This window comes from Eschrichtius robustus, chromosome 2 (genome assembly GCF_028021215.1).
Source record: "Eschrichtius robustus isolate mEscRob2 chromosome 2, mEscRob2.pri, whole genome shotgun sequence".
NCBI classification, from domain to species: Eukaryota; Metazoa; Chordata; class Mammalia; order Artiodactyla; family Eschrichtiidae; genus Eschrichtius; species Eschrichtius robustus.
Window position 1 is genome coordinate 167,201,165 of NC_090825.1, and position 13,065 is coordinate 167,214,229.

Here is a 13,065-nt window from a genome sequence, read left to right on the forward strand (position 1 = left end):
CCAGTTCCCCTGCGGCCAAGTTCCCTAGAACTGGTGGTTTCTGTAGGGGCTGCCCCGGGGGGGGGGCGGGGTGGTGGGAGACAAAAGTCCTAGCTGGCCTTGGAGGACGGATGCAGGGCAGGTACCTGGCAGGACCTGAGAGCAGCTGTTGGTGTGGGGTGGCAAAGAAGGGGGGGCTGGGCAGAGATGGGGCAGCTAAATCCTGTACCTATCCCTTCCTGGGTGACTCCGGATCCCAAGAGGATCCAGCCCAGGCCCAGCACCAGGCTGGGAAGACAGAAGTGGACTGACACGCCGGGTCCCTGGGGTCAGTGCTGGGGTAGGGGGAGCGGGTGGGGAGCCACTGCTGTGCCGTGGACTCGTGGGCTGTTTCCCTTCGGTTCCTGCTTTGCCAGTCCATTCTCTATCGGCGCATAAAGCCCTGGACTGGATCGGATTAGTTGGGTCTTCCCACTAATGGCACCTGCTGTTGCCCAAGCACGGCCAGGCTGCTTTCCTTCCAACCCTCTACTCTGTTTTTCTCAATCTGTTTCCGCTCAGCCCCGTCCCACTTCCTCACTCTCACATCTGAGTGATCAACCCAGACAAGACGTTGAAGAAAACTTCACTTTCTGTGGTTTCGGCTTTAAGGTTTCAATTCCCACATGCCTTGCCCACCAGCCTCCCCTGGTCCCTGGAGCCAGGCAGAGCTGATGGGTGGGCCATGAGCAGACGCACTCTGGGCAAATGCTGCAGTCCTGACGCAAAGCAGCAGCACCTCGGCGCATTCAAGGCTCTGAGCAGGACTGCAGCATGGCCAGGTGCAGAAGTCACGACTGGCCCTGGGTGTGCAATGGGAGCTCGACCAAGTGAGTGGGCAGGGGATTGAACTGTGTCCCCCAAAAGGATATGTCCACAGGCCACTATCAAAAAAACAGAAAACAAGTGTTAGCGAGGATGAGGAGGAATTGGAACCCTTGGGCACTGTTGATGGGAATGTAAAATGATACAACTGCTGTGGAAAACAGTATGAAGACTCCTCCAAAAATTAAAAATAGAACTACCATATGCGTTATGACCCAGCAATTCCACCTCTGGACGTATATCCAAAAGAACTGGAAGTAGGCTCTCGAAGAGATATTCCTCCACCCGTGTTCACAGCAGCATTATTTACAATAGCTGAAACACAGAAGCGACCCAAGTGTCCACTGACCGGTGAATGGATAAGTAACATGTGGTATATCATATCTTAAAGAGGAAAGAAGTTCACACACGCTACAACATGGATGAACCTTGAGGACATTATGCAGAGTGAAATAAGCCCGTCACAAAAAGGCAAATACTGTATGATCCCAATTACACGAGGCACTTAATAGTAGTGAAAATTATAGAGACAGAAAATAGCATGGTGGTTGCCAGGGCCGGGGAGAGGGGAGAATGGGGAGCTGGTGTTTAATAAGTACAGAGTTTCAGATTTATAAGATGAAAAGAGTTATGGGGACGGATGATGGTAATGGCTGCTTAAAACTGTAAATGTATTTAATACCACTGAACTGTATACTTAAAAATGGTTAAGATGGTAAATTTTATGTTATGTGTATTTTAACACACTTTAAAAAAAAGAATATGTCCACATCCTAACCCCTGGAACCTCAGAATGTGACCTTATTTGGAACAGACATCTTTACACACAAAATGAGTTAAGGATCTTGAGATGAGCTCATCCTGGATTTAGGGTGGTCCTATATCCAATGACAAGTGTCCTTATTAGAAGAGGACAGGAGGGAGGGCTTCCTTGGTGGCACAGTGGTTAAGAATCCACCTGCCAATGCAGGGGGACACGGGTTTGAGCCCTGGTCCAGGAAGATCCCACATGCCGCAGAGTAACTAAGCCCGCAAGCCACAACTACTGAGCCTGCGCACCACAACTACTGAAGCCTGCACGCCTAGAGCCCATGCTCCGCAAAAAGAGAAGCCACCACAATAAGAAGCCCACGCACCCCAACAAAGAGTAGCCCCCGCTCCCCACAACTAGAGAAAGCCCATGCGCAGCAACGAAGACCTAATGCAGCCAAAAATAAATGATAATAAATAAAATAAATATTTTTAAAAATCTTATCTATAAAAAAAAAGAAGATGACAAGAGGGAGTTCCCTGGTGGCCTGGTGGTTAGGACTCTGGGCTTCCATTGCCGTGGCCTGGGTTCAATCCCTGGTCTGGGAACTGAGATCCTGCAAGTCGAGCGGCATGGCCAAGAAAACAAACAAACAAAAAAACAAGACGAAAAAAAAAAAAGGAGGACAGGACACAGAGAGACACACAAAGAGAAGGCCATGTGACAACAGAGGCAGAAATGAGTGATGTGTCTACAAGCTAAGGAAGGCCAAGAATTGCCAGCAGCTACCAGGAGAGAGACCTGGGATAGATTCTCCTGCAGAGCCTCCAGAAAGATGTAACCTTCCTGACACCTTGATTTTAGACTCCTGGCCTCATGAACTGTGAGACAATAAACTTCAGTTGTTCGAAGCCACCTGGTTTGTGGTACTCTGCTATGGCAGCCCCAGGACACTCATCCAGGGTGCCCTTCCCTGCCCTCCACGTGCTGGGATGAGGGCTGCAGGTCAGGCCCTCCACCCGGGGACCAACGGTCCCACTGCCCACCAAGGACCATGAGACAGTGGAGACTTCAAAGAGATGTTCCTTTTAATAACTGAGTCACCCAGAGGCACGGCCCATGGGCTGAGCCCCTGGGCAGGGCTGGCAGCCAGACCCTATCGGCTTCCAGTGGCACCACTCGGCTTTTCTAAAATGAAGCCTGGAGTGGTCTGGCAGCAGGGCCCAGACTGGGAAGATCCCGGCCTACTCGGGCTGTGCGTGGTCCAAGCTGTAGCATCTCGGCACCAGTTACAAAGTGGAATGCTTCTCGAAGGGCACGGTCAGGAGTCGGGCTGCTGCCTCGTCCAGGAACCAGCAAAGTTTCCCAGTGCGGGGCTGGACCAGGGCGGCGGGGAGCGGGTTTTCTTCCTTGTCCTCCAAAATGCGCTGTGTGGAGAGGGCAGGAGCGTGGGGCCCCGCCCACACCCCAGCACCCTTGGACCTCTCCTACCCTCAAGAGGTGATATAGCCCATCCCGGATGTCCTAGCTTCAAGCAATCAGGAGGGACGGGGTCTCTTCCTTTCTATCATCTGTGACTGTTTAATAAGGGGGTCAGCACACCTCTTCTACAAAGACCGGAGAGTCACTATTTCGGCTCTGCAGATCACACCCCGTCTCTGTTGCAACTACTCAGCTCTGCTGTTACAGGGCAAAAGCAGCTTTCTAAAGTGCTTGATTTCTTTATTTCAACTGTTTTCTATTTAACAATTAAATATTTATGTATATGCATTAAGTGCTACAAATTTACCTCTGAGCAGTTTTGGCCTCATCTCATCCATTTCATTTCATAATTGTTAACTCCTAACTAGCCTGTATTTGCAGTTTTCATCTCCCCTTCAACCCAAGAATTACTGAAATATCCTGGGATCTGGTGCTTTCAGCACAGTAGTGTCTAGGGCCATATTCTATGCCTACAACCTTCTTGGGAAGGGGGCCCTCAGCTGTTACCTTCAGAACAGCTGCCTTGCCTTCTCCAGTTGCCACAAAGATGATAGTTCGAGCTGCATTCAGCACGGGAAGTGTGAGGGTCACGCGCTGTGGAGGTGGCTTCGGGGAGTCGCTGATGGGGGCCACAATCTTCTCCCGCTCCTGGGGAGGGAGGCCCAAGGTAGAGACAGGAGGACAATGTCACTTGACCTCTTGAGTACTCACACATGCCAAGTACTGTCCATCCATCGTTCCATCCCGCCCTGCTAATCCTGTGGTACTTGATTTAAGGTTCCTGTTTTAAGATGGGTGAACTGAGGCTCAGAAGGGTCAAGCCCAGCGGGCATGCCTGTTGGCAGAGGCTGACTCACAGCATGCTGTAGGTACCTTCCAGCGCTCTGGAAGCCCCAGATGGCAGAGGCTGGGGCTCAGACATGAGCAGGGCCTTCGTGGGTGTGCTCACCTGCAGGAGGGGGTGGTCTGGGAAGAGTGAGCAGGTGTGGCCATCGGGACCCACACCCAGAATCAGCAGGTCGAAAACCGGGATGGAATCCCCTTGGAAGGCCTGGGTGAGGAAAGAAGACAGTCCCAAGAAGTTGTGAGGGAGGGCGCAGAGGACACAAAGAAACAGTTGTCAGAAAAACAAGTCGCTGTAACCCAGTGAGAAATGCTCAGCCTCACCTGCAAAAAAAGGAACTCTCATCTACAAGGTTCCACATTTCACTGTCCAACTGGCTGACTGTGTGGGTATACAACTGTCCCCAAGATGTGAAGACCCAGGCCCACTACCAGGGTGTCAGAGACCAGGCCACCTTTGGGGTCTCCCAGAGCAGGGCTGTGGCCTCTCAGAGGGGGGATCCTCAAAGGGGGCTCTGCAGGGTGAGGCTGGGTCTGCTGACCGCCCCCAGGGAGAGTTTCTGCCAGTGATGAGCACACAGTGCCCGCAGCGGGGCGGCTCCGGCACTCTGGGAGAGACCATCGGATGGATGAGGGCTCGCCGCAGCTGCTCCGAGGGACTCACCTGTCTCAGCTTCTGGGCGTAGTCCTCAGCTGCCTCCTCCACGGGCAGCTCGGGGTTAACGGTGATCACCTGGCTGTCGGGGATCGGCAGCCTGGAGAGCAGGTGGGTCTGCGGCAGACGGAGGCACGGTGTCACCAACAGAAACACACAGTCTGTGGTGGCGTGGGACTTGCACCTATGACTGCCTGGATCCTCCAGGTGAGGACATGGCTGTGATTATACCCACTTCCCGTGTGAGTGAGGATCCCAGTGGATCCCAGCGGCATTCCGCCAGGGGTCTTTCAAGTCCATGGTGTTTGGGGGTCTCCTGGCTCCAGCCTGCACCTGTGTGGCCACACCACAGCCCTGTTCCTAAACCCCCAGGGTGGGGGAAGTGGGGGGAGGGATAAATTGGAAGATTGGGATTGACACATACACGCTACTATGTATAAAACAGATAACTAATGAGAACCTACTGTAGAGCACAGGGAACTCTACTCAGTGCTCTGTGGTGACCTAAATGGGAAGGAAATCTTAAAGAGAGGGGATAAAAACAACAACACCAAAAATAAATAAATAAATAAACAAAAATAAAAATAAAATAAAATAAATAAATAAAAATTAAAAAGAGGGGATATATGTGTACATATAGCTGATTCACTTTGCTGTACAGCAGAAACTAACACAACACTGTAAAGCAATTATACTCCAATAAAAGTAAATAAACAAACAAACATACCCCCAGGGTCCTTTGGCCTTCAGGATAAAACCTAGCCCCTCTCTGCCCTCCACGAGGCCCTGCTGACCTTCCTGCCTCAGTGGGTACACCAGCTGCTGACCCTGCCTGGGAAACTCTTACACATCCCTCAAGCTGCCTCGTCTGAGCAGCCACTCCTGCCTGCACCTCCCCCATACTGCTGCCTGGTGGCATGACACGTAATTGTGAAAAGCACTTATTTCTCCTCTGGGCTGCCACTACGGGGTGAGCGTGCCCAGCACATAGCAGGCACCCCAACCTAGGATCCGTGGGTTTAATGCAGAAGCACCTGGAATCAGGCCTCCCGCAGGCAGAGGGCTCTAGCCCTCTTTCATGAGATGAGCCCCAGAGCCTTGGATCTGCTCTGGGATGGACGCTGGCAACCCCCACCTCGGTGCCTCCTTTTAGGCAGGGACTAGCTCAGCCCAGGCAATGCTGAGCTGAACCACAAAGTAAAAGCAGGTAAACAATATAGTTTTTGGAGCAGTGGGGGAAGGCAGCAGGGACATGGATAAACCCGCCAGAACTTATGGTGCTGACCCCCCTGAATGCTGGCCTGAGTGTGGGCTCTGTGTTGAGGGTAATGGGGAGCCAAGGAGGGTGTGTGAGCTGGGGAGGAGCACGATCAGATCCATTGTTGGAAAGACCTGCTTTGTCCAAGGTCCCCATCTATACACACCCTTGGGGATTGTACTGAGCAAAGCCGGATGGAGTACGGGTGCCCCATTTCTGTCACGTGAGTCCCCTCCTTAGCTGCCCTCCCCCACAGGGTCAGAGCCATTCCCTCCTCCTCAGTTTGGGCTTCCAGGGAGCCCAAGGCTGGGCATCGGTTGGGCAGGTTCCTAGAAGTGGAACTGCTGGTTGATCGGGTGGGCTCTCTCTAAACACTTTGTAGGTGCTGAGGAACCATCCCCGGGAAGGTGGCCCCAGCTAATCCTCCCAGCCTGGACAGCAGAAGGCCCATAGAACAGGGTGAGCCATTCACGCTTAGAGAGCCCCAAGGTGCCCGGGGTCCATCCTCAAGGAGAGGAATACCTCTGCATCCCTGTACCAGGTTGCTTAGTGGCCCCCCCAAATTCATGTCCACCCGGAACCTCAGAATGTGGCCTTATTTAGAAAGAGGGTCTTTGCAGTTGTCATTAGTTAAGATGAAGTCACAGTGCATTAGGATGGGTCCTAAATCCAATGACAGATGTCCTTATAAGGGGAGGACACAAAGAGAAAATCAGAGGAGAAGATGATGTAGACGCAGAGGCAGAGGTTGGAGTGATGCAGCCACAAGTCAAGAAATGCCTGGAGCCACCAGAAACTGGAAGAGGCAAGGAAGCATCCTCTCCTAGAGCCTTTGCAGGGAGCATAGCTCTGCTGAAAACACCTTGATTTTGGGACTTCTGGCCTCTAGAACTGTGAATCAACGCCTGTTGTTTTAAGCTACCCATTTGGTGGTACTTTGTTACGGCAGTCCCAGGGAACTAATACGATTCCCCTCACGGGGGAAATGGCAGGAGCAAATCCTCGCCCCACGTTTGTTCCCACCGCACAGCTTTTGCCTCTACTCTACGCTCGGCCCCAGCTCACCTGTGGTGGGCTCCTCACATCCTTCTGGTCACAGCCCAAACGTCACCTCCTCAGAGCCCCCCAGTGCCCACCATCCTGGCTGAAAGGTGCTCCCCCCTCTTCCCCGGCACTTCCTATCATCTTACACTATTATCTTTTGTCCAAACTGCATTACGTTATGGCTCTGAGTGGATTTCCCTTATTTATTGCCTTGTGTGTTGGTGCCCCTTGCCCCACGACGAGCCCTGCGAGGGACCTGTCCCTAGTGCTGGATACATGGACACGCATTGAATATCCGTGCAACTTTCTCTTTGACTGTTTTGTTAGAATTCTGTTGCTTGAGCAAGTACGGCTTTTCTAATTAAAAGTCTTTCAAAGTCACGCAAAGTAAAAAGAAACAAGAGCCCACTTTTAAATTAGGCTCTGGGAGAAGACACACAGGAAAGCAGACTTAAGGGTGGCCCCAGTCCCTGCTATGGGTCCCAGGTGCTATCTGGGGGGCTGGGCCAGGCAGGTTCATACCCCGGCTCCCTCACTGGTCACTAGGTGACTCTCCTCTTCTGGCCTCAGTTTCTCCATCTATGAAATGGAGGTACTAACAGCCCCCGCCACATAGGCTATTGTGGGGCTTCATGAGGTGATGGATAAAGCGCTTGGTAATCAGTAAACCTTCCTGCTTATTACCAAAACAAACAAAAAACTACCAGCTCAAGCTTCTTTGTGAAGAGAACTTACCACATCCAGGACCTGAGCGACCTGAGGCTTCTGGCCAAACCTGCCCCTCCCACACTTTCCTGGGCGGGTTTTCCTCCACCATCCATGGCAAGAAGAGTTGACTGAGACGCGGGGGGCTCGGGGGGAGGTGTGGGCACCCAGCTCAGACCACAGATCCTCCAAGCCTCAGTTTTCCTGCTTGTAAAACGGCGGGAAGGGGGTCCCCTGATTCTATAGGAGTCTGGGGCCCCAGGCCAAAGATAACCAGTCACGGAGTCATCAGCGCCACAAGCTGTGTGGAGACCATCGAGAACTCGTCCAGGTTACAGATGGGGAAACTGAGGCCCAGGTTCCACACCAGATCCCTCCTACCTGGCTCTTCCCTACGAGCCTGCGGCGCCTGACCTTCTCTAGGTCCCTGGAATGGACCACTCTGTTTCACCTCCACGCCTTTGCCCATGCCATTCCCTCTACCTGGCTACCGGATAAAGCATCAAGAGAGGCTTCAAGGTCCCCACTTTCCACCCGGGTGGCAGTGGAGGTGCAGCCCAGATGGGACCTCAGGGCACCCAGTAGACCATTCCCAGCTCCAGTCCAGATAGAGGCAGACGGCACGGTGTGACCCTGCAATACCCCCCCCGTAGCCTGGTTCAGGCGGTGGGCGCGGCCTTCTCGAAGTGACCCCCGGTGGCCCCCGTAGCCGGGTTCAGGTGATGGGTGCGGCCCTCTCGACGTGACCCCCGGCGGCCCCCGTAGCTCTCACCCGGTAGAGGCCGTACGTGCTCTCGGCGTGCTCGAAGGGCACGAGGCGCTCGTCGCAGAAGCCCAGCGTCCAGCGCGCGAGGCTGGCGGGCCCGGCGGGAGCAGCGGCGGTGGGCAGCTCGCGGGCCAGCATCGAGACGAGGCTGCCGCCTGACAGGCCGAGCGTGAAGCGGGCGCGGGCCCCCGCCAGGCAGCACGCTGCCTGCTGCGCCACCAGTTGTGCCAGCGACGCGCCCAGCTCTTGCGAGCTCGAGAAGACCGAGATGAGGCCGGGGGCCGGCGCGGCCATGGCGACGGCGGCAGCAGGAAGGCGGAAGCCCTCCGGGCAGCCGCCGGTGCGCCTGCGCAAAGCCTGGTCCTGGTACACAGCTCTCGGTGCCTCTGGGCGGCTGCCTGTAGCACATGCGCAGTCCCACGAGTGAAATCCCGGCGGGGTCGGGCAGCCGGTCCGGCCGCGCTCGTTGATTCTTTGCACGCTCATCGAACTCTTTCCTGGGCTGCGGCAGGCGGAGCAGGTGCAATTGCGCTCAACCTCCCGGTATCAGGGCGGGGCCAGAGAAGGGAGCTCAGAGCTTCCAGGTTCGGGAAGAGGGGGACCTGGGGTCGGGTGGAGGGAGGTGATTTCCTGGAGGAGGGCGCATTTTGGTGGACTTTGCATTCCTGAACTTATGTTTGTCTTGCTGGTATTTGTTGTCTCTCTCTTTAATTAAAATATAGACTTGATGAGGACAGGGATATTTGTTGTGTTCACCGAGTCCTCCAAAGCCCACTGAACTATGGCACAGTGTAGGGGCTGAAAATACACTCGTTGAATTTCTCCTGCATATTCTCTCTGGAGACCTCTGTGTCTCTCTGAGGACTCAGAGAGTCCTCCACCCTGGCTCTTGCCTGGAGAAGCTCCCAGACTGAGGCAAGTGGGCCTTGGCTGATAAGATAGAATATTCAGGGAATAACATGGGCAGGGAGGACTGGAAGGGGCAGGAGGCCTGGTGGGTCAAGGCAGCTGGACCACGTCTCAGAAGCAGAGAGTTTAGGAGAGTGTAGTAAGTGCAATGAGGTTTGCATAGGTAGCGCATCTTTAAAAGAAGTAGCAAGAAAACAATTCCATTACAGTAGCATCAACGAGAATAAAATACTTAATAAATTTAGCAAAAGAGGTGCAAGGCTTGTACACTGACAACTATAAAACTTTGCTGAAAAAAGTTGAAAGATGATCTAAATGAATGGCAAAACATCCGATGTTCGTGGGTTGGAAGATTTCATAGTTAAGATAGCAACACTCCCCCAATTGGTCTATAGATACAATGCAATCCCTATCAAAATTCTGAGAGCCTTTTTTGTAGATATTGACAAGCTGACCCCAAAATTCACATGGAATTGCAAGGGCCCCGAATAGCCAACCAATCTGGAAAAAGAACTAAGTTGGAGGACTCACACTTCTTTATTTCAAACTTAACTACCAGCTACAGTAACCAAACTGTGGTATTGACATAAGGATAGACATATATATCAATAGAATAGAACTGAGTTGAAAAACAGCAACAACAAACCGTATGTCTTCAACAAGGGTGCCAGAACCATTCAATGGGAAAAGAATAGTCTTTTCAACAAATGATGTCACAATTAGACAGTCACATGCAAAAGAATGAGGTTGAGGGACTTCCCTGGCGGTCCAGTGGTTAAGACCCTGCTCCCAACGCAGGGGCATGGGTTCGATCCCTGGTCAGGGAACTAAGAACCCACATGCTGCATGGTGCAGGCAAAAAAGAAAAGAAAGAAAAAAAAAAAAAAGAATGAAGTTGAACCTTGTAGTAGGCAGAATGATGGTCCCCCTAAGGTGTCCACACTGTAATTCCCGAAACCTGTGAATATGTTAGGTTACTTGGCAGGGGGGAATTAAGGTTGCAGATGGAATTAGGTTGTTAATCAGCTGTCCTTGAAAGAGATTACCTGGATGAGCATAATGTACTCACAGAGGTCACTAAAAATAGAAGAAGGAGGACCAGAGAATTGACAGCATAAAAAAGACTCAACCCACTGTTGCTGGCTTTGAGGATGGAGGAAGAGGCCACGAGCCAAGGAATATTGGCAGTATCTAAATGCTGAAAAAGGCAAGGAAATGGATTCTCTCAGAAGCTCCAGAAGCAATGCAGCCCTGCCAAACCTTGATTTTAGTCAAGTAAGATCCATTTCTGACTTCTCACCTTCAGAACTATAATTGGTGTTATTTTAAGCCACTAAGTTTGTGGTGATTTGTTACAGCAGCACTAGAAAACGAATACAGATCCATACCTCATGCCATATATAAAAATTTAGATGGGTCAAAGACCTAAATGTCAGAGCTAAAACTAAAAAATTCTTAGAAGAAAACAAATGCAAAAATCTTTCTGTCCTTGGGTTAGACAATGATTCCAAAAGCACGAGCAACAAAAGACAAATATATAAACTGGACTTCATCAAAATGAAAACCTTCTGTGTTTCAAAGGATACTACCAAAAGAGTGAAAAGACAACCCACGGGATGGGAGAAATTTGCAAATCATATATCTTATAAGGGTTTAGTATACAGAATATATTAAGAACTCTTACAACTCCAAATAGACAACCGAATTAAAAATTGGGCAAAGGGTCCGAATAGACACTTCTCCAAAGAAGGTATACAAATGGCCAATAAGCACGTGAAAAGATGTCCTGTTTATTAGCCCTCAGGGAAATGCAAATCAAAACTATAATGAGATATCACTTCATACCCACTAGAATGACTACAATAATAAAACAAGTAGTGCTGATGAGGATGTGGGAAATTGGAAACTCACACACTGCTGCTGGTGGGGATATAAAATGATGCAGTCACTTTGAAAAACAGTCTGGCCGTTCCTCAAAAGATTAAACATAGCGTTACCGTGTGACCTAGCACTTCCACACCTAGGTTTATACCCAAGAGAATTCAAGACATGTTCACACAAAAAACTTGTGTGTGAATGGTCACAGCAGCATTACTCACGATAGCCAAAAAGTGGAAATAACTCAGTGTCCATCACCTGGTGAATGGTTAAACAAAATGTAGTTTATCCATACAATGGTATATTGTTTGGCCATAAAAAGGAATGAGCTACAACTTGGATGAATCTTAAAAACATACTGAGTGAAATAAGTGAGACACCAAAGGCCACATATTACATGATTTCATTTCTATGAAATGTCTAAAACAGATATATCCGTAGAGATGGAAAGTAGTACTTGCCAGAGGCTGGGGAAGGGGAATGGGGAGTGACTTCAAAGGGACATGAGATCTCCTTTTGGGGTGATGAAAATATTCTGGAACTAGACAGAGGGGACGGTTGCATAACCTTGTGAATACACTAAAAGCCACTAAGTTGCACATTTTAAGAGGGTGAATTTTACGGTGTATGAATAATAGCTCACTTAAAAAATAAACCAGTGATTCAGGCACATGAGACAGCAGGAGCGAAGGCACTGAGGCCAGACACAGGCTGGAAACAACCATCCGTGGTGCAAAGGAAAAAGCCTGCAGGATGACAGTGCTAGCCAGAGCCTGGAATCTTCCCCAGAGTGATGGAGACCCTCAAGGGGTGTGGGGCAGGGATTCAGCCTGCAGCCGCCCATCCTCAGGAAGCTCTTGGCCCCCAACTCTCCTCCTCCATGTGCCCTCTCGGGCAGCTGCTCCTCCTTCCTGGTCCCTCATGCACTTCTCAGCCCCTGCCTCTCAGTGTACTTGCCAACACCAGGCTGGGGCGTTTTTCTTCCCACATCACAAATAAAGACATCCCCTCTGTGCACATCCTTCCAGGGCCCCTCCAAAAAGGAGAGGCTCGGGGCACAGCACCTTCAGATCCTAGCTCTCTTCCTGATTTACCGAGGGTCCCAGGGGCAAGTCACAGAGCTTCTCATTTGGTATAAAAAATACAGAGCTATCAAGCCACGAGAAGGCATAGAGGAACATCAAATGCATCTTGCTGAGAGAAGCCAGTCTGAAAAGGTTACACATGGTGTGATTCCAAGTCCATGGCACTCTGGAAAAGGCAAAACTGTGGAGACAGTAAAAAGATCAGGGGTTGGGGTAGGAGGAATGAAGAGATGGAACATGGGAATTTTAGGGCAAGAGAAACTATTCTTTGTGATACTGTAACAGTGGATGTATGTCTTTATGCATTTGTTGAAACCCACAGAATGTATAACAGAGCAAACCCTAATGTAAACTGCGGACTTGGCTTAATAATAATGTATCTACATTAGTTCATCAAGTGTAACAAATGTAGCCCACTAATGCCAGATGTTAAATTATACTGGAAACAGTGGCGCAGAGGTGAGAGGGTATATGGGAACTCTGTATTTTCCGCTCATTTTCTTGTAAACCTAAAACTGCCCTAATAAGTAAAATCTATTAATTTTATTATTTTTAAATAAGTTTATTTATTTTTGGCTGCGTTGGGTCTTCGTTGCTGCGCGCGGTCTTTCTTTAGTTGCAGCGAGCCGTGGCTACTCTTCATTGCGGCGCGCAGGCTTCTCAATGTGGTGGCTTCTCTTGTTGCGGAGCACGGGCTCTAGAGCACAGGCTCAGTAGCTGTGGCGCACGGGCTTAGTTGCTCCGCAGCATGTGGGATCTCCCCGAACCAGGGATTGAACCCGTGTTGCCTGCATTGGTAGGCAGATTCTTAACCATTACGCCACCAGGGAAGTCCCCTATTAATTT

The 13,065-nt window shown here is 50.7% G+C and overlaps 1 protein-coding gene across 1 annotated transcript; it reads right to left on the reverse strand.

Moving 5' to 3' along the window:
• Nucleotides 1–2,664: 2,664 nt before the first annotated feature.
• PGLS (6-phosphogluconolactonase) lies at nt 2,665–8,681 on the reverse strand. Its single transcript, XM_068536758.1, has 5 exons — nt 8,354–8,681; nt 4,584–4,691; nt 4,026–4,127; nt 3,584–3,724; nt 2,665–3,021 (listed from the first exon to the last, which is right to left on the reverse strand). The coding sequence occupies exons 1-5, from the start codon at nt 8,639–8,641 to the stop codon at nt 2,884–2,886; spliced, it is 777 nt and encodes a 258-aa protein (XP_068392859.1). The 5' UTR covers nt 8,642–8,681; the 3' UTR covers nt 2,665–2,883.
• Between the last annotated feature and the right edge of the window lie 4,384 nt (nt 8,682–13,065).

Coding starts and splice junctions, on each gene's coding strand:
- PGLS (XM_068536758.1), bottom strand. CDS start 8,641: ATGGCCGCGCCGGCCCCCGGCCTCATCTCGGTCTTCTCGAGCTCGCAA. Junction 4,128..4,583: donor ACGCCCAGAAGCTGAGACAG/GTGAGTCCCTCG, acceptor TTCCTCACCCAG/GCCTTCCAAGGGGATTCCAT. Junction 3,022..3,583: donor GCAAGGCAGCTGTTCTGAAG/GTAACAGCTGAG, acceptor CTCTCCACACAG/CGCATTTTGGAGGACAAGGA.